This window comes from Diadema setosum, chromosome 6 (assembly GCF_964275005.1).
Source record: "Diadema setosum chromosome 6, eeDiaSeto1, whole genome shotgun sequence".
NCBI lineage: Eukaryota > Metazoa > Echinodermata > Echinoidea > Diadematoida > Diadematidae > Diadema > Diadema setosum.
In genome coordinates this window covers 6,601,924-6,624,164 of record NC_092690.1, presented here as the reverse complement: position 1 = coordinate 6,624,164, position 22,241 = coordinate 6,601,924, and the positions used below count along the sequence as shown (strand labels likewise).

Below are 22,241 nucleotides of genomic sequence, written 5' to 3'. Positions count from 1 at the left end.
ATCCTCATAAAGATATTTCCACTGAATTCCTCAAGCACAGAAATAAAAGAAACAACAACAACAACAACAACAACAACAACAGCAACAACAAAGTGTAATCATCAAAGAGGAAAAACCTGGATGAACTGATGCATTTTCTCAATTTGAATTTAACCCATGGCCCATCGACACACTAAACGTTTTGTGGTAAGTTTATGGGTATACTATCTAACTTTGAGAGGGAAGGGTTAAACTTGAGCTCGACTTTTGAATTGTTTCCTCACATACAGAAAACAAGTGATAGAGACACGATGTGACAAACAAGTATACAATACAATGTATAAACAATCAGCTCATTTTTCAAACGACATCAATTTTTACACAGTCTGTGACCTGTAATCATGCTGTGCAGAGTAAGGGAGCATGTTACTCAGAAATTATTCTACAGTGAAAGAAACATGTGTTCTTAAGAAAACCAGATAATAGTACTGTCAACAAAATCTACAGTAAATATCATAAGACTCATATCTGTAAGGCAAGTTCTGAATTGTAATCTCTGAAGATACACACTGGAAAAAAAAAAATTCCATGGAAAGAAAGACAGCAAATGTCTGGCTTAGCTAAGGTAGAGTATAATACATGTACAATTTGTAGGAATGCTGGAGTAACATACATTGTACTTCAATCATGTACATTCCAATATCAAGAACGGAAAACATTCCAAAATACATGCAAGTACCAAAGATGGGACATGCAACAACAAAAAACAACAACACACAATAAGAATAGTAATAAAAACAGATAACAAAAAAAAAAAAGAAGAGATGTAGGATATACCAAATCAGCATAATTACTCTGTTTCAGCAAAATAATAACAATTTATATGAAAAACAAATTTTAACTAATACCTGTACACAAAGTGTCAATAAAATGACACACCAAAATGTACCCGAGAAAGGTACATTGTACTGTACGAGCTGAAATTTTCGCGTACAGATATTTTCGCGAATTGCTACTAGGAGGACATTTTCACGTGTTGTTTAATTTCGCGGTTGCGAGGTCTAACTGTACTTATCCTATTCGCACGTTGTTATTTTCGCGTGTTGTTATTTTCGCGGTTCAAAGGCGATTCGCGAAATTCGCGAAAATAAAACCACCGCGAAAATTTCAGCTCGTACAGTACCTTGTAGCCTTTTGGAAATGGAATGGCGAGCTCCCTGCATCCTCCGTCTTGGTGTTGTCAGACCTACAGGTTCCCATGCATCACTGACCACCAGTGGATGACCTGATCGGTTGACTTTGCTCCTGAAATTGGGGAGCAAAAGTCGGTAATTCAAAGGGCAAACAAAGGGATGCGAAGCAGATCTCAAAAGGCCCTCGCGCATCCCCACTCAGCTGGGCTCTCTTCACCATACAGCGAGAGGGCCTTGACAAAAGGCTAGGTACATTGTACCTGCAGAAGGAAACATTCAACTGGTCAGCTTACTGAGGGTCTTCTAGGAGCAATAATTCACCTCCAAAATATATCTTTCAATCACTTATATACACACGTATACATCCATCTCAGGTCCATGTATCCTCAAACATAACTGCTATTTGTTTAAAACATTAAATCATCAAAATAACAAAAGAGAAGCATATGTTTCGATAAAAGTATCAAACAAAACACAAACAGTGTTAAAGGTGATATGCTGCAAGCATTCTGGCTCACACAAAATGTGGGCATATACTGTAGATACAATCCATACAGACTGTTTAAGCTACATAGGATCAGTAATGCTATACTGAACTTGATGCATCTTGCTTTATACAGTACTAGCCAATGTACCCGTGGAGTGCCAGAAATCCTTTATGGGGATTCCCCCAGAAATGGTCATGGTCACTGGGTCAACGGAGTTCAAATAACTGTTTTGCGCTACTCCTTGGTCCGATCTTGGCCAAATTTGCTGGAAGCATAAGTAGGCGTACACCTGGGAATCCCCGTATAAGTAGGCCTACATAGCGCCCTCTATCGGGTGTCTGATTATATTTCTGGGGGAATCCCCATATAAGTACGCCTACATAGCACCCTCTATCGGGTGTTTGATTATTGCAGCTGACAAAGATTAGTTATTTGACCTTTGACCCCAGTGACCTTGACCTTTTCAAAAATGAACCCCTCAAGGGCAATTTCGCGGTCAACATGCATCCACCCACTAAGTTTGATGGAGATCGGACCAAGGACCTGGGAGGAGTAGAGGAACAAACAGACAAACGTTGCTCAAATTATAGTATGATTTCACCTACATGTACATGTACGGAGTATAAGGACATAAAGCAAGATAGGGACACACATTTTGTTTCATATTTGGACTTGCAACTGAGCGAAGACAGAACTTCAAATCTTTGATATTTTGATCCCCAAGTGAAGGAGAAGGAACCATCAATGAGCACACTTTAACACTCACACTGTTAAAATAGGGATAATGACTGAAAATGTGGTTATTACATGATGCTTGAAATACACAAATACCATTCTCCATAACTTGGGAAAACATTTATTCTAAATTGTATGAATACTCACTCTTCACCAATAAATGATCAAATTGACACATGAGATGCTACAAAGATTAAAAGATTCAGATGACCTGAATTTGCTTCCCCTGCATAACTATAAAGAATTCATGACTCCTGTTCTTGTTTTTGTTTTCTTTCATTTTTAGTGTGATAAAATAAGCACATCCTGATTCCTATCATTCATTTCACGATTTGCAAAATGACCTAACTGCAGCTTTGCAAGATCGGTTTGTGATGTAAACATTAAATCATAGCTGTTTTTAACAAATAATTAAATATACACAACCTTCTCTGCAAACATGAGCACAAACCCATTTCATATCCACAGTGCATAAAAATAAACTAATTGGGAAAGAAGAGCATCCAATATACCTGAACATACAGTAAGACTAATATGGAGTACCATTCAACAAAGACAATGGAATAGCAATAAACTCCATAATGCTACATTTACACCATGTTCCCGGCGGCCTTGGCAGCCTGGTTTGCCCCAAACACAGTACACTGTAGGAAGGAGGATGTCCTTTTTTTTCCCTTTTTTTTTTTCACCTTGCATCTTCCAGTGTTTGTCACGAGTGTATCCTTGCTCCTGTGAACATGTAGCTTTCAGATGCCGTTCTAACAGTGTCTGGTCATTAATTTTTTTGGACAGTTTAAAACCTAACATAGCATCAACAGCAATCACAACATGTCACATTTGTCCATCCCGTCCCCTCGTAATACGTCCATCCTGTTTTGTCTACAGTGGCCTGAAATGTGACTACTGTGGCAACCATAAACATGATGTTAACATAGCATAACAACATGGTAACATAAAAAAAAAAAAAAAATGAAAGAAATCATTCATCTAATCCACTGCTCTGAGATATTTCTGTCAATTCCACATAGTTTTTTTTTTTTCCTACAGCTTATACCCACTCCCTGTGAGCACTCGGTTATTAAAAAACAAATCCTCATTCAACATAACACGAGAAAAGAAAAGCAAAAATATAACAATCTTAGCAACAAAGACATAGGAATACATTATAATGTATTGTGACAGAAACATCACATTATAAAGATTACTTTGGCAAGGTAGATGCAATGTCTCTGCTTATCAGTAAGTGCTACAAAGTTCAGAAATAAAAATAGATCAGAAGTCTGTGAATTTCCAAGAGATCATCCCTTAAACTTGAAGGGAGTACACCGTACCAGCACAAAAAAAAACCTAAAATTAGACATACAGTGTACAAGCAAGCATTCATGATTCTTGAGGTCAGGTGTACATGTTTGCAATGGTGACTTACCAGCTTTCAAAATGACAAACAATATGACAAAAATATACAGTATCATAATCATGCTGTAATTAACTGGGTTGATATTGACTGCTGCATAAACATTTCTACAAGACTACAGCAGATACACTCTGGCAATCACAATCAATAGCTTTTGATCCCTTTTTAAGCCTTTCACACATTCACAAAGTAAGCAGCGGTGATTTTACCACCATAATTCAAGGTTTTGCAGATAAATAAAGATAATTTCACAGACTTGTGGCTCACCATGCTCTAAAACACTTGTTACATAATAAACCTTAAGCACATGTTCCTACAACTGTACACATAATACACAAACATACTATGAGTGACATCAAGACTAACATACTGTACATGTGATGCATGACATGAGCATGATGAATACTATACAATAATACACTGTATGAGCAGTAGCAGCTGCTACATAATAGTATTCATACTGTACACACAATAATTGTGTTACAAATAGCTATCTAAAGTGATTTTTGTGACAACTACAAATTGACAATTTGACATCCTTGAGTTTCTCACAGACCACAGGGAAATGCACGACATCCAAACAAAAGTCATTCCTCGCAATATCAAGGAGGTGTCTGTGATCTCAATCTATGAAGGTGCATATAACAGGTTTGAACATTCTGAGTGATATGAAAGATTTACAAAGTTAATTTTTTGCCTTTCACTTGACATAAAACTGTGTCTTGGTTGCACACAAGCACATTGGATCTTGCAAGGAAAGGGAAAGGGACATTATTCCATATTAAAGTGTTTTGGCATTTTTACATACAGTGTATTATTCTTTCAAAGGTATCTCTATCTATTAAAGTACATGTACAGTGTACCTCGAGAAAAGGGAAAATATGTCACTTTGCTATTTTTGACATTCAACACTTTCCAAAGCCATGGAATGATATTGCATTTTGCAAGTTATTTCAACACTCTAAGATTATTCAATACAAAAAAATCTTGAGTACATTGGAATGGAATACATTTACATACACATTGATGACTTCAATGCCACAAATTTCAAAACACAGCTCACTTTAAACACCTCCATATCTGAGAAATCCCATATAGCGTTTGCTGCTAATGACCCTTTACACACACATGCTAACTACAACAAGGAAAGCTACATGTATACTAATTGCATTGAATATCACACTACACGACTTGTGTACTTTTTGACTGATAAGTCCCTCTCATACGAGTCTTGCTATCACAGAGAGACTGAAATCTATCAGTGCTTCTAACAATATATGCTGTCTGTTGAAAGGGAGATGATAAAGTATTGTGGTCACTCTACCTTGACTTGACCATCAGAATCCACTGACCATGGCTGAAGCACAAGCACACACAATACAGGGAGAGAGGTTATTGTGGTACTGGAATGTTTAGGTCTTGAACGTGGCGTCTCGCGACAGCGACACAAGAACAGTCACACGTGGCTACATTACACGCTAGAGAAAGCTAAGCTGCGCCTGTGTCAAGCTCAACACCAATCAGAGTCATGATTTCTTCTTTCGGGGCTGGTCGTCGGCCAGCCAACCCTTCAATCCTTTTGTAGAAGCTCCCCTAGACGGACGAACAACGGCTCACACAGCTTGCGGTAGCCCTTGTTGGTAAGGTGCAGAAAGTCATACATGTCGGACGGGTCAATGAGGCCGTCGGAGTGGACAAACTCTTTGGTGCTGTCTAGGAACTCCACCCTTCCCAGCTTCGGTAGGGAGACCCTGAGTGCGTCGTTGATTGCGACCATCTTTTCCCGCAGCTTGTTTGGCTTCTGGCCCCTGGGGGGAATGCCCTGTATGATGAACACAGGAGAACACAACAAAGGAGAACTAAACTTTGTACCAGACACAGGATTCTAACTGGAAGGCAGGTAAATATACAACTTCACGAGAACGCTTCATGCTTTCAAACATGGCAGCATAGAACATGTGAGAAAAAATTATGATATGAGAGGCTGAATGACAAAAGAAAGAAAGAAAGAACAAAAAAACACTGATACGATGTGCAACTAGTTTGGATTTTCAGCGTGGTATGCATAAAAGCAAACTCCTGCTTACATTGCCAATATTTATAGGTGCAAGGCAAGTTGTGATAAGAGCTTTACTTCCAACAGCTGGCTGTATAAATGTAACGACAGTTTTGCTTGCACTGAATTCTAATGCATCTTGTCAAGATCTTATCTTTAATATTCCCATTCTTCCGTCACTCATAAAGTGACTTCCCCTTTATTTTAGATATTTCCTTCGAAAGGTATGCATCACTCAAGCCCTCTTATGCTGACAGCATAATTTATTGGGGAGAATGCATAACAGTGCCTCTATAATACACCGTCACACTTTACAAAATACGAACACCACATTTTCATGGTCGTGGTATACACAACAACTTTGCAACCGTCTTGTAACTTTGGGCATAATTAAACAATGGCATATATGGTCGAGTACTGTTTGAATGTGGTCAAAATTTCCCCTCCAAAGTCTAACGCTAAATGTGACCTTGCACCTCAAAACGAACATAAAGTCGCACACACTGATTTTGCGTGAGGACTGAAAATAAGTGAAATGGGTCAACCTAGCCGAACTTGACTTTTTCATATTTTCTGAAAGAGCAGGTCTTCTTTTACATTAAGCTAAAATTTGGTATCATAAAACGGGCAGGAAAGTGTGTTTTTTTTAGCAGTTTATCTCGAACATTTTTGGTAGAATAGTGTGATTAGGTGTGTCTAATTAGAATCCCTTTTTCATTTCTGAAAAACCTTGTCCACACTCTTCACTTTCAGCTCTAATAACTTTTGAAAGGATAGTGCTACTGCTTTGAAAGTTGGCATTAACTATGGACAGAATGTGTTAATGAGGCATGCTTAATTTCAGTTTAATCTGATAATCCCTTCATGTTGTTACTCTGGTGGTTTACTTTCAGTTTTTTGTCCCATTCATCGCACAGCCAGCACGGTTTGGTAAAGATTAAGCGCTTGAATAGGCACTGTACTTCAGAGCCTCTTTTCTCAGTTCACACTTTTCCTGAGTTTGTGCTTTCTTTCCAATATTTAGATAGGTTAGGAGAGTCCATTTGATTTGAGTTATACATCATTTTAAAGCTATAAAGTCTGCTCTTTCAGAATATGGTCTTAACTAAAAATTCATGTCGGGCGACTTTTTGTTTGTTTTGAGGTGCAGGGTCACAAATGGTCTCATAGTCCACATTTGTGTTTGTTTGTTGCTCTTGTTCTATCTTGTTACCTTGTTTGGTGCCATGAGATAATATATTATTACACAACAAACATGTGACCCCTTATAATGGTCAATGAAAGCCAGGTTGCACTGTGGCATAGTGAAAAATACTGACTTCTAATTGTATGACCAGAATACGAATCATGTCCAGCGCTCACGTCCTTGGACAAGATGTTTTTACCCACCATGTCCCTCTCGACCCAGTGGTGTATACATGGGTACCTGGCAAAGCTAGGGTAAAAATGATTACGGCAGAGCCCTCTGGTAGAACAGTGGTAACACTACAAGAGACTACCCTGGCATAAAGAAGACTGCATTATTTTCATCATCACCATTATTATTATTATTATTATTGTTATTATTATTAATGTTAATAGTATTATTATTATTACTATTATCATTATTATCACTATTATTATTATTATTACTATTATTGTTATTATTATTAATGTTAATATTATTATTATTACTATTATTATTATTATTATTATTATTATCATTATTAATGTTAATATTATTATTAATACTATTATTACTATTATCATTATTATCATCACCATCCTCATCACCATCGTCATCACCATCGTCATAGGGTACATACCAGTACAATAACATGAGCCTGGGGCTGTTTGGTGACGATGAGTTGAGCGACTGCCTCGATTCCTTTGGTGACTTCTTCCGCTGTGTGGCCATGGTTGTTGGTGCCTACCATGAGGACAATGACCTATTGGGAAAGCAATTTGATAGTGTACAAATAGTGAATGGTCACGAGTGCGATGGTACAAGATTTCGCACGAGGTGAAAGATAGGGGCGCTCTATTCAACGAGGCGAAGCCGAATTGAATAGTGCGTCTCATCTTTCACCTAGTGCGAAATCTGGTTCCAACTGCACGAGTAAAGACCAAACACTATTTGTTTTATACAACATCTTGAACGTCAACAGATTTGGTACTCACAGATTCTTGAATTTAGCACAGAAATGGCAACCATTTTCCGTGAATGATGAATGAGTAGCCTCACAGTCGCAGTCACCGTGTACGTACGTATGCAAAAGGAAGTTGTTTACAAAAATGAGTGACAAAAGTACGCGCTTGTAAGCGCACTTGTAATTGTTGAGTGCGCGCGGCACATGTTTATTGTGACATTGGAGCGCGTGCAATGGAACATTTTACTCAAACAAAACTGCACGGCTGACAGCCAGAGCATGCAATGGAACGTTTCACTAATTGTCACGTGATGGGCAATCAACCAATCGGATAGCTACATTCTAAAAAGGTGTTGTATAATGATGAAGATCGATATATGAAAAATTAATGGTGCTTGTCAACAAGAAAGACACCCGAGGTGTGAATTTTCTTCAATGCGTCTCCCTCTACAAATGAAATCTGTAAGATCGCAACTGCTGATCTTTAATTTAACAAACATGTTGGAAAACAAGAACCACAGGACTCAAACCCGTCATGCACACCTCAACCTTCACCCCTATGCTTAATATTCTCTTGCTTTCAAGAAAGACACTTCTAGCATCTGTAGCAGAGCATGCCAACACCCCACACCCCCCCCCCCCCCCCCCCCCCCCCCCCGGCCAAAAAAAAAACCCAACAACAACAACAACATACACACACAATGAAAATCAGATGACAATAAACAAGAGGGAAAACACCAAGGAAAAGAAAGCAAGAGATATGGAGAGAGAATGAACTCACACAATGTACTTGACACCTACAAGAGTGAAAAAGGTGCATTAAAAGGAGATTCATTGTGTATTTTGTGGCACAATGAACAAATGTGACCCTGCATCACAAAACCAACAAAAAGTTGCCAGACATGGATTTTTTAGTTAAGAGCAGATTCTGAAAGAGCACACTCTAAACTTTAAAATGATGTATTTACTCAATTCAATAGGACTTCCCTAACCTATCTCTGGAAAAGTGTGAACTGAGAAAAGAGGCTCTGAACTACAGGGTCTATTAAAGCGCTTAATCTTTACCAAGCCTTGCTAGCTGTGTGACGAGAGGGACAAAACACAGGATGTAAACAACTGGAGCAACAACAATGAAGGGATGATTAGATTAAGCTGAAATTAAGCATGCTCTATTAACACATTCTGTCCATAATAAATGCCAACTTTCAAAGCAGCAGCATTATCCTTTTAAAAGTTATCAAACTTGAAAGTGAGAGGTATGCAAAGGATTTCAATAAATGAAAGAGGGCCTCTAAGACAAAGCTCATCATTCTACTCTCCCTCAAAGAAGAGTTGTATAAAAACTGCTCAAACACACTTTCCCATTCATGATATGATCCCAAACTTAAGAAAAATGTAGAAGGATAACTCTTTCAGAAAATATGAAAAACTCAAGATTGACTTAGTTGACCCATTTCACCTTTTTTAGTCCTCACGTAAAATCAAGGGGTGCGACTTTTTGTTTGTTTCGTGATGCACGGTCACAAATAAGTTAACAGACAAAAATGCATATACACACATTGGCTGTTTATAGTCAACATACAGTACTGTACCTTTGGTTCGATATTTTCCAGCTCCCCATTTTCCAACCGCCACAGTAGGTGGTGGGTACAGTCGCCACCGATGCCAAAGTTGAGGGAGTGGAACCCAACAAACATCTCCTGCCACACCTCGGACTGGCCGAGCTGCTGGATCAGCGAGTCTCCAACAAAGAGGACATCCGGTTCCCTTTCTCTTGTGAGACTAACATGGTATTCATGCTATCAAAAAAAAAAAAAAAGACATAAAAAAACATACAAAATGAAAACCTTCCCAGACAAAAAACAAACAAACAAACAATTTTAAAACATAGCAGTTAAATACAATCATCAAAAGATTAATATACTTTTAATACTATGCATAATAATTAATATAATACAGACAGTGCACTCACCAGCTTTATGAAATAAGGGCTGGTATACTTTTGGTTGAGATGGGGATTCAGATTTTACATTTCTGCAAGATGATCAGCATGGAAAATCAAACAGATTACAATTCTCACAGGAATTCAAGGTTTATTTGATGAAAATTGGTTTTGAAATGGCCAAGATATCCAAAAACAATGAGGTCCTAGTATAAAACGGTAGGAACCACTTCCTGACCACTTTGTTTTACTTTATTTATATCTTTTATAGTATAAAAAAAAACCACACAAAGTACACAGGACTTTTGATTGAATTTAGTGTAGGATAAATCACAACACAGAGTCTCAGCACATTGGGACTTTGGCTGCCAGCTAACGCTGCCATACTGCACCCACAACATGTAAACGCGAAGCATGTTCTGTGCTGGCCGCCATCGACCTTGGAATGGGAATGCACCAAATCAAAGGCCTCGGGTTAGAAAGTAAAGATCTTCTTCAAAAAATACTTGCAGTTAAAACAGCCCTCCCTCTCTCTCTCTCCACCAATGATGTAATGGTAACAGCAAACAAGCCAGCAATAAGCAACACCCTTGAAAATATTAGAGCCTAGAGCGAGATGTGTACATTATAGGTCATTAGAGTTCTACGTATAGATGACCACTAAATCCACCGAGATAGCTCAACTTCAGCATTAGCTAGTGATTTAAAATACACCAGAGTCTAGTCTCTGGGATATCTAACATTTATACACCTGGCTGTAGTGTCTGGTCTCTGTCTTTTTTAATTCATGCCTCTTTCTAATATCATTTGAATATGGCCATAAATGTTCCATATATGTAAATTTATCATAGGAGCTCTACTTGCCAACTCTACCGCATTTGGCGGTAGACTACCGCTTTTGAAAGATTAGCATTCCAGCTAGCGCTGCTCGCATAGGCATCCTGGATTCTACCGCTTTCTCAAACACTGTCAAATGAAAATGTTGCTGTTGGCAAGTATGATTTATTCGTAGACCCTATCTCAGTATTATAAAGACTAAGGATTTTTAAGGTTAGGGCCTACTAAGTACTATACTATCTCAGCACTCAGTATCTGCAACGCAGGTGCTAGCAGCCGGGTGGGTGCCAGTGCCTATAATTAATACTACATAGCCCAGCCTAGCCTGTTTTCCTGCGCTGCACCAACTTGACCAAGGGTAGACCGATGGTATCTGTCTCTTCACGGTGGGCTTCTTACTTTGTATCTGGCGTTGGGACATGTATGTCCCAACAACGTCAGATAAGAAGCCCACAGTGGAGACAGATACATGTATGTAGTTTATCATCGCCATCGGTCTACGCCTCCTCTGGGGAGGGAGATGGGAGGAAGGTTGATCATTTTGATCTAGCGCTAGGCCTAGATTTTATGCTACGGGAATAATAATTAGGGCCTACCAGACTCATCCATCGACCATCTCCTTGAACGTCTTCGACAGGAGACGCTACATCGGCAGGAGGAGGATTCATTTTAGTGAAACAAAAACACGAAAACGCAGAAGGAACGAGTTCTTGACAGGTCAGTCTGTAGAGGCAACAGCTGGATCTACGTTGAGGCTGCGGCAGATACACGTTGAGGTTTCAGCAGTGATACACGATAGGCTACGAGTGGTATTACACGGAGTTGGCCGTAGACTGTATTGTACAGTCACAGTGCACTACGTTAATCGGAGCGTGTTGGTGAAAAACGAGAAGTGACATTACAGAAAAGGTGACGATCGATGCATTGTCCAGGCTCCGAAGATACGACTTAGCGCGTCCTTATGAGTGATAACAAATGACTGGCAAGTCACAACCCACTGATTCCATGCAGGTTTGCAGTAAATTAAACGTGGGCCTACATTTATGTGGTATGGGGGATGGGGGAGGGGGGGGGGGGGTGGGCCATATCCCGCAGACCCTTCCCTCGACCCTAACACTAATACTAATCCTGATCCTAATCCTAAACCTAACCAAAATGATCTTTAGGCCTATACGTTATCACTAACCAGTATTTGCCACAGGGATAATATTGCCCTCGATGGATAATAATATTGCCCTGATATATACACTGCAAAAAGTCTGGTGTTATATGAAACACCGAGCTGGTGTTAAATTTCCGGTGCTCATTCATGGTGTTAGTTTAACACCTCCGGGTGTCATTTCAAAATATAAAATTATTTTTTTTGATAGTTTCTGAATTTCAACAGGACGATGAAGAATTTTCCGATAAAGTACTTGATTTTTGAGAAAAAAAATGTGGTAACATCACTGCTCTTATCATGCTTGATAAGAGCTCAGCTTTTGACACAGTCGATCATGCTATTCTGATTCAACGATTGAGATATCTGGGCATCAAAGGAACTGTTCTTGATTGGTTTATATCCTACTTATGTGATCGATCTCATTATGTCAGAATTGGTGATTCTACCTTTTGTAAAACTATGACAAAGTTTGGTGTACCTCAAGGTTCTGTTGGAGGCCCGCTGCTTTTTTCTCTGTATATGCAACTAATTAGTGAAGTATTTCGCAAGCATTGTATTAGTTATCGTTGTTATGCGGATGATATACAACTTTATTTGTCTTTTAGACCCACTCTGTCTTCATTGTCATCCGCCATTGTAAAACTCGAAGCATGTTTGCAAGACCTGAAAATTTGACTTACATCCAATGGCCTTAAACTAAATGATGATAAATCTGAGTTTCTGTTATTGGGATCAAAGCAGATGTTAAGCAAAGTTGATTATCAGTCATGTCAATGTCAACATCGGTAGCACTTGCATTACTCCGTCGAAAACAGCCCGTAATTTAGGCGTCATATTTGATCAGGAAATGTCATTTCGAAGTCATGTAACTCATATTCAGCGGAATGTTCGATATCAGTTGCGTAATTTAAGTTTCATAAGGAAATATTTGTCTAAATCTGCAGCTGAGATACTTATTCATGCTTTGATTTCTTCTCGGTTGGATTTTTCGAATTCATTGTTGTATAATCTTTCAAAAAAAGATGTCACAAAACTTCAACGGTTGCAAAATTCTGCTGCCCGATTGTTAACTTTTACTATAATAAGTTTGATTCCATGTCACCAGTTCTCCGTTCCTTACATTGGTTACCTGTAGAAAAAAGAATTATTTTCAAGATTCTGTTATTAGTACATCATTCAGTTCATTCTTTTTCCCAAATATACATAAGTAATTCTGTTCAAAAATACAATCCGACACGAAGGCTACGTTCATCATCAGATGCATTCTTACTCCAAACACCCAGAGTAAAACATGGGTATGGTGATCGTGCTTTTTCCGTTATGGGACCAATCTATTGTGGAATCAGTTACAGTACCTCTTCAGTTAAGGGAACTGTCATCTACAGAGTCATTCAAATCCAAACTTAAAACTTATCTGTTCCTTTCATACTGAGGACTGTAATTGCTGTATGTCATTAATATTGGATCAATATTGTATTTTTAATTGATATATGTTGTATTCTTTATTTGGTATGTATTTGCTTTTGTTTACCATTTTCTTCTTTGTTGAAATGTTTGAATATGTATATGCATGTAAATATATGATATTTTTTCATTTTTGAAGCGCCATGAGCACTGGAAAGTGGACCTGTGCGTTGTACAAGTAGCCACTATTATTATTATTATTATTATCAAACACATTTACACCACAGTAACACCAGTTGGTGTGGTCTCCTATTGAAGCTGGACGGGTGTTATACCATTGAAATTAACAAATCAACACCATGCGGTGTCATTAATGAATTAACTCTAGCGCAGTGTCAAAAATATCACCAGCTACAGTGTCAAATTAACACCACGAAGTGCCAGGTGAACACTTTTTAACACCGTCACAATACATTTTCTACACCTGTGGGTGTGGTCCTCTATTGAAGATTGATCGGTGTTAGATTTAACACCCATGGTCTGTTTGTGACGTCATAGAAATTAATGCAGAAGGATATAAAAGAAAAAAAAGAGGAATAAACATAATCCATTTTTCACTTTATAGCATAATGAAAGAGCTAATTCTTTCATTTTCACAAGGCTGGGTAACTGGGGATTATGTCGTTGCATCGCACGCATACAAAAGAAAACGAAAACGCACCTTGACACACGAACACACACACGCACACACGCACGCACAAACCGACACATAAAATACACGCTTGCACGTGCGCGCGCACACACACACACACACACAAGAAGAAGAAGAAGAAGAAGAAAAAAAAGCGCTCAACAAGTTGATTTCTGGTGAGGCCAGAAATCAATAATATAATCAACAGTATCAGGTTTCAATTTTGTAGGTATATTTCAGATTTAAAAAAATAAAATAGAATAGTCTACTCATTTTAATAGCTGCAAAATAAGGGAGTTTGGCAGGATTTGAAACCAAATAGGGCCCTATCTAAGATTCTTGTCAGACTTTGAAGTTAACCATGAAGGTTTTTTATCCTGTAAGTTCTTTTCTTTTTTCTCTCGCTTCTTTTTGGTTCTATACCGGTGAAGTAGGAAGCATGGTCTAAACATTGACACTCCTACTGAAATTTAATAGCTGCTCAGTCAACCTCTTTGATAACAACCATAACGTTTTAAGTTAAGTCAAGCAATCATGCATAGCATGTGTTTGACGATTACGATTTGACTCTAATTTATTGCATAAATTATGATGTTTTTTATTTTCTACATTGTTGGTCCGATTATACAAAGCGAATAAACGCGAGTGCACGTTTGAAAAACAAAAGAATATCATTTTGATATGTTATCATAATGGTAAGATTTTATCACCTTTCATTTTCGAGTCAACGTATATCATATAAGACGGATGACGTGGGTTTAAAAATAATGATAATAACCACAAACAAACAAAAGCGAGCAAACAAACAAACAAACAAATATTAAACCCAGATTTGAACTACGAAAGAGAGACACGACTGTGTACCCAACAGTGTAAAAAAAAAAAAAAAAAAAAAAACCAAAAAAAAAACACAAACAAACAAACAAACAAACAAACAAACAAACAAACAAACACAAACTAATAATGATAATGTGTGATAACTCACTTGCGTTGGGTGACATACATTTATGCATGACAATACAAGTATTACAGTACTCGGTCTATTTTCATGATTTTATGAAACCACAGCGACAATACCACCATTTATGGAGGGAAAATGAAAAGGTCATCTGTCCCCCGACACATAATGTGCACGCGCCCTCTATCGTTTTAAGCCATATGTGGATTTTTGTTTTGCGTTAATTTCACGGAGTGTAATGTCGAACAGGTATGCAAAAACATAATATGTGAATTTTATTTTGAACTTTATGCCGAGTGCATAGTATGTTAGCGAATTCTTCATGATAGGACCCTTCAACACTACATGTTTATTGTCATATCATGTAACACAATCATGTAGGGTTATGTGCTAGGCGTTGCTATAATAACGTGTTACTGACTAAAACGCAAGCACACAGCTGCAGGCACATTGATATCGGTGGTTTGTAATAATATAATTATGTGGTATTATATCACTATTACATATATAGTGTATGTCTACGTATATAAAAGTTTACTCTTAAGCAATATTAATAGCTTTTTATTCTCACTGTAATGACGATGATTTATATGATAACCCTAATGAGAGTGATACTATAACAATACTTTTTTTTTTTTTTTTTTTTTTTTTTTAATAGAATACTCATGACCTGAAAAGAATCTTAATCCATACAGGATTAGAAATGCCAGAATTATTAGGGTTATGCTATTATGGAATGCCATCACGGAAAATAGGTTCTATAGCCCGATCCCATTTCGGCATTTCTAGTCCTGTATGAGTTATCATTAGTTTTAGACCTATTGTCATGGTCTTTAATGTAATGGTGGTTATTGAGTATATCAAATCGTTTTCCTTGTAACAAAAATCATCAGTTATATGTAGGCCGTCTCACCCAAGGTTACAATGATCGTCGTTTCATTAATGCAGCTTTATCAGTGTGTGGAAATTTTGACGAGGATAATGAATGCAGTGATACTGAATATAGGCCCTGCATATAATAATCAATGCTATAACACAATTCTATATAATACTGTGGTAGACTCCACAACAATAAAAGCAACAGGACCTACTCCTATATTTTTCATACAGCAATCAGACATAAAAAATGATCATAATGATATTACCGGTACATGTAACATTAGATAGTAAGTGAACTACTTTGTATTGTGATTGTTGTAACCTATATGTCTATAAATGACATCACCGTCGGCCTAATCTCCATTATTATTATCATTGACGGTAATAAAGCAATCGCATTTTATATAATCTAGAAGAGTTTTCATTGCAAAAAGTGCTAACTCCATGGCATTCTTGTTAAGTTGAGGTATTTGTGATTAAAACTGCTAAAAACAAATAAAATAATAAGACATTACAGCCTATTTTTAATCAAAACTTCTATACACCTTGTTATACGTCACAAGTGAGGTATTTCTGGAAAGGCGTAATTTTGCTCTATCTGATGATGGATTTACCTTGCAATGTTTAAAGATGGCTCTTAGCTCATTTTGCCATAAAACTCTTCATTTTTTTTTTTATAAGTGATTGAGTTTGTAAAAATTATGCTCAAGCTATAGCTGTTACGTGCATTATAAGCCTTACTCTCACGGCGGCAACGAGGCCTATACTGCACGCAATGACTGCTATTGTTAATAGATAAACAGGTATATAAAATGTAAATCTATAAAATCGTCAGAATCACAGTGGGCTATAAAGAGAGGAAATTGAAATAAAGCATGATGATAAATCGAATGCACGAAATAATTATCCCCCTTTTTTGTTTTGTTTGGGGCAACAAAAAGGTAAAACGACACGCCACATACCCACGTATATTATTGATATTATCTTTATAACAAAGAATAGATCGTTCAAGGAGGCTACAATTGAGGGAAAAAAAAAAAGATGATTCACGTTGGTTTATAACCGCAGATAACTCCCCCATAGTTGGGCCTATGTAGTACTTATATGCCTGCCTACCTGCCTGCATGCTTACTAAATCAGATTGAGGGATAATACGCCAACTTTGCTAGATAGCATGACTCGCTCTGCTATTGTTTAGAAACTTTTTAGCTGAATTCTCATTGATCTATGCTATTGTGAACCGAAAGCAACAACGTTTATGCAACGCATCTTTGTATTTTTTCCCTCACTAAATCTAATTTCGTTGAAGTTTTGTTAAAAAAAACAAACAAAGTGTGCTCATTGTCCGAAATCGAGCATCAATATCCTCTAGGGTTTATCCATGGACGGTACATAGGTCCATGGTTTATCTTACACAACCTAAGTTCCGCGATGGTGATTGTTCGTTACCACTGTTAGCTGCTGCCTGTTTTATGTACTGTATGTGCCCCAGCGCAGCGCAGTGTTCGCATGAGTCACACAGTGGAGTCACCACGCAAGTGAAAATAGGCATTTCCGTTCAAACCATCGATGAAGCCCACGGAATTAGGTTGTTAATAATATCGCGGATCGATCTAGGCTATCGTGCGTACGGCCGGTTCGATTCACATACACACTACGTACTCGCAGACTCGACTGGCTGCGCTAGTTGACTGGCTTCGCTCGCACACATTTTTCTATGCGGATATTGCGATCGTGGAGCGCATATCTGAAGTAAACAACATGGAGCAACACACAACTACTACATGCACGTAGAGTGAATATTTCCGGGTTGAAAAAGTCTCGATCTTCTGAATAAGAACTGCTCAGATGGATTTCCGATTTACGAGAAGAGACATTTTATGAATATGTCTATCAAGGGAATGGAACGTTTTGCTGGATTTGTTGTAATTATCTCGTCCATTTCGATTTGCTGCGCGCGATCTCTTGTGGAGACGAATGGACGGGAACTCGAGTTTCCACAGGGTAAGTTCTCTACCACTTTAGTACAGTGTACCACTGTCTTTGCTGTAGTAATACAGCTCTCGGCCGCGGCCAGTGTGTTACCGGTGACAGGTGTACTAGCTGCTCTCTCGGTCCGTTGTTGCGACATCACCAGCGTGAGATCAGCCATCACAGCATCAGCATGGACCAGGATTTCTGACTGTGCCTCTCTCCTTCTAATTCTTCTTCCGTGAGAGTGACCACAGTTAATCAATTTGCTGATTATTCTGTCACTTTGAGGGAGGTCTAAACCCATAAGTTATGCAATTTGCAAGTCTCTAAAAGCCGCAAAGCCACTAGTGCACTACAGCACAGGTTCAAGCAGTTGCACTCCTGCAGTAATATTAACCCGTTTAGGACGTGTCCCGAGTATACTCGGGCTGACGTTTTCCAGGCTGTGGACTGGTCCCGAGTATACTCGGGCTGAGAGAGTGAAATGAACAGGCCTTTTTAAACTTAGAATTTCACCAACAATACGATGCCTATGTTAAAAATGATTTATATTTTGTGGGACTACATACATCAAAGTTGCCATCTGTGTATATTTTGTAATGATTGGTCATATCTTATGTCTATAAACAAGCAAAATATTGACAACATGAGTGCAATTTTCACGACATTCAGACCTTCGCAACGGTCGGGAAACTGACCAATGACGAGCGACCAGCCGCACGCTCTGGCGATCTCATTTGCATCGGTATGCAAATTGCCACACTCAAGTGAAAAGCGTGCGTAAGGCGGTAAAGACCGTTGCGTGCACGCACCTACCTTATTAGCACACAATTACATGATAAAGTATTGCGGCATACTACTTCGTGTTACATCAGTAATGTAATGTCGTACTTATGGATTTTCTATGAAAGCCATCTCGGCATGGCAACCTGCTTACCATTATTGGCATGAAATGTTGGCCTTCCTCTTCCGCTACCGAGTCCTGGGATTTACCAAAACTAGGCAAACTGAATAAATTCAAAAGTAAATCTTTTGCGTGTCCCTGCATGTGATGTGTGTGAATGTTTTTGTGTCTGTTTGTTATCATGACAGCGATGTTACTTGTAGTTGTTTGAAGAGTTTTACCGTCATGAATAATATTCTGATTATGTTATAAAATCGTTAAAAAAAAGCCACTTGGCCAAGAACAAACCGAGTAGGGGATGTACTGCATACAAACAACGCAGTCGATTGTGCTAATTCATCGAAGTCGTAAATTCATCATGGCGTAACACAGCGTCACATGTGCACGTGTTATGGGCGAGAATATTTTGAATAGACCAGCTGGCAAGAGTGTCAGGTTACATTGTATATTTATGAATAGACAGGATGCAGACACAAAAAACATTCCTAAATAGGGCATGGGAGGGGCAGGGCAGGGGATTATGAGCATCATAGAGAAGGTAAAAGGTCGATTGCCGACAGTCTTTTCGTTTCTGTACCGGTCCATATAGAATGGATGTTAGCGATGTGCTTCGTATGTATATGTAACCATAACTTTATGGTTGTTGGGAATTGAATGTGCAAGTTCTCATGTGCATGTTCCAACATCAATTTATCATAGAAATTAAAATGCAACAACGAAATGCGCTGCAATAAAGCGAATAAACAAGACACATGGCACAAGTTTTCTCTCATACGTTTATAGCATTTGCAAGAAATTGTCTATGAAAAAAAAAACGATCGGTATCTGGTATTTGCAGCCGTTCAAAAAAGTATATTTGATATAATTATATCCCATATTACGTTGATAGTGACAATGGTGATTTCGACTGTTTAGTCTGTATTTCTATTTTTTGTATGAATTCTTTTAATTTGCTTATTTTCGGCTGCAGTCGCTCGATAAACGTTTAGAAATCTGGGTTTTTTAGTCCATTTCTTTCGTAAGTTCATAAGTAAAAATGATTTTGCTATCATTGAATTGCAAGGATTTTAGCCAAACGCCACTGGTTGTAGTTCAATCCATTTTCAGTCAATCGGATATGACAACTCATGCCGAAAAAAAAAATCTATTTTTCATTCAAATTTGTAGAAAACGCTCAAAATTTGCGAAGCGGTCATTCAATTCTGCGAAAGACGGAGATGTGATTATGGAGCGCTTCAATTGTAGCTCTCGACTTTTTGGGAGTAAGGTATTTCGAGCAATAAAAGTACGAAATGCTCTTCTCTTCATTTGATGTAATTAATGTTTTAATGCTATCACCAAAGTGGTTTAAGCCCTTATTGTGCACGTGTCTTCTCTCTATCTACCTCTGCATTTAGGTACATGCTTTCAATCGAATTATAGACTTCATGAAATCGCGTTGCAGCATTTTGATATTCATAAACGATTGCAGCAAAATAATGCTCGTTTGCTTTATGCATTATGCATATTGAATGAGAAAAGTACTGTATTTTCTGTCTTTTATCGGGGGATGATTGGTATACACAATGAAATGAATATTGATTTACACTCTAGACAGAAGAGAAGATCATTTCAGGGGAATTAGCCCTCTGCTATGAGAGATCGAAGAATGTCGGGAGAAATGGTGTAATTTCAACAAACATGTTGTCTTTTCCTTATTTTTTGAAGTGTGTAACGATGTTAGGCCTACAAGCCTGTGTGGCATGTGCTCGCCATTCTTCCATGATCATGCCGACTTCTTCAGCTTTCAGGTGGCCAACCTTTTGTTGCTAAATTGAATGAACTTCTCCGACGAATTCGGAAATGCTACCTGCGACTCTGTTTGAAACAAAAACAACAACAAAAAACCTCTCTCACATAGCGACGAATGTGAGTTCTCGATTGGCATGCTAAATTGAAGTGTGTTCATGCTACATTTTTGAAGTGATAGGATATAGCGAAAGGAAAACAAAGCCGAATGATCATCTTCATGAAACTATATTTTTTGTTGGCGATTATGAATTACCTAACTATGAAATTGAAAGACAAACATACGCAAAAAACGACTGCAAAATCTTGCATAATGTACCATTTTGTAAACTAAGTTTGCCATTTTGCTTTCCCTTTATGATACATTTGCTTCGATTAGTGCTCCTTCATTCTATCTCATTACATTTCATCACTTTCCTTTCCAGCTTTCCACTTCATTCCCGTCTACAAACGTATAGATTGGTTATTATCATTGATGGTGGCGGTCACTTCTCCAAGATATTTTGCCCGTTATATATATATATATATATATATATATATATATATATATATATATATATATATATAATCTAAAAAGATATTACCATAACACAGACAGGCAAACCTAGCCGTGTGTAACATTACATTTCGATTACAAAAGTGTGATCGGATTACCATCCACCAAACAAAATTTAGAAGACCACCATATTTCTCCCCCCCCCCTTTCCATCTCTCCCGCTCTCTTTCCCGTAATCCAATTCTTCATTATCACCTACAAATGTATGGATTGAATATTATCATTGATGGTGACGATCACTTCTCGAAGATACTTTGCCTGTATTATGAATATATACACACAATCTAAACAGATGTTACCATAACACAAATTTTATAGGCAAACCAAGCTGTGTATGATATTACATTTCGTTTGCAAAAGACTGTTCGGATTACATCCATCAAACATAATTTAGAAGACCAGCCTATTTTTTTTCTCTCTCTCTTTCTCTCAATCTTTGTTCTTATCGCATAGACTCCAATGTTTCGCCTCAAGACCGAAAGACCTCATAAATATACATATTCATCAAAACAATCATCTTTCCTGTTAGTGATGACTTTTTATTATTATGATGAATAACTTACGTCTTATCACTGTGTGAAATCTTATTTCATGTGATTCGTAATGAGCAATATCTTCCAGGCAGTACGATAGAGTTATAAGTCAATTGTAAGATTGCACTAGCAAAATTGGCAGCATTTAAACCCCAACAGCAAAATCACAATGCGCTCGTTGATATCTTTTATTTATCCCATGGAAACCTAAGTCATATCTGTAGGCAGTCATGATGGACCGTGTCAGAAAGCAAACTTCTTTATACACAAAAACTTCAGTGTGGATGGCATGCAGGTACCGCAAGAGCATGGATTTTTCAGATTTAGTCATCATCAGTTGTCAAAAACAGCAAGAAAGATGCAGTGATTTATTTGAATATTGAACATCCCATCAGGCTCTTGTCAATATTATGGCAAAAATACTTGCTGAAACAAAACCAGGAAACAAACTCAAATGAAAGATTGGTCTGCGAAACTCAACTTTGATGATGCTTGAAGTTTGTTTGTTTGTTTGCTTTTTTCTTTTCTGTCATGCTTATGAATGACAGCCTGATTTTGCTATAAGATCGTTCAAAAAATCTACCTGGCCAACGAACCAAATAGAGGATTTACTGTAAAA

At 37.9% G+C, this 22,241-nt stretch overlaps 2 protein-coding genes across 2 annotated transcripts in view; one reads left to right on the top strand and one right to left on the bottom strand.

Annotated features, from left to right (window-relative positions):
* Positions 1-3,680: 3,680 nt before the first annotated feature.
* Positions 3,681-11,450, bottom strand: LOC140229923 (platelet-activating factor acetylhydrolase IB subunit alpha2-like). The gene is made up of 4 exons (XM_072310123.1): positions 11,370-11,450; positions 9,587-9,793; positions 7,671-7,793; positions 3,681-5,631 (listed from the first exon to the last, which is right to left on the bottom strand). Exons 1-4 carry the CDS (start codon positions 11,439-11,441, stop codon positions 5,380-5,382), a joined length of 654 nt encoding a protein of 217 aa, XP_072166224.1. The 5' UTR covers positions 11,442-11,450; the 3' UTR covers positions 3,681-5,379.
* Positions 11,451-17,701: 6,251 nt separating this feature from the next.
* Positions 17,702-22,241, top strand: part of LOC140229922 (uncharacterized) — a 64,456-nt gene continuing 59,916 nt past the window's right edge. Inside the window, exon 1 of the mRNA XM_072310122.1 lies at positions 17,702-17,871. Coding sequence (XP_072166223.1) covers positions 17,748-17,871 — 124 coding nt within the window. The 5' untranslated portion in view covers positions 17,702-17,747. The remainder of the gene's footprint in view (positions 17,872-22,241) is intronic.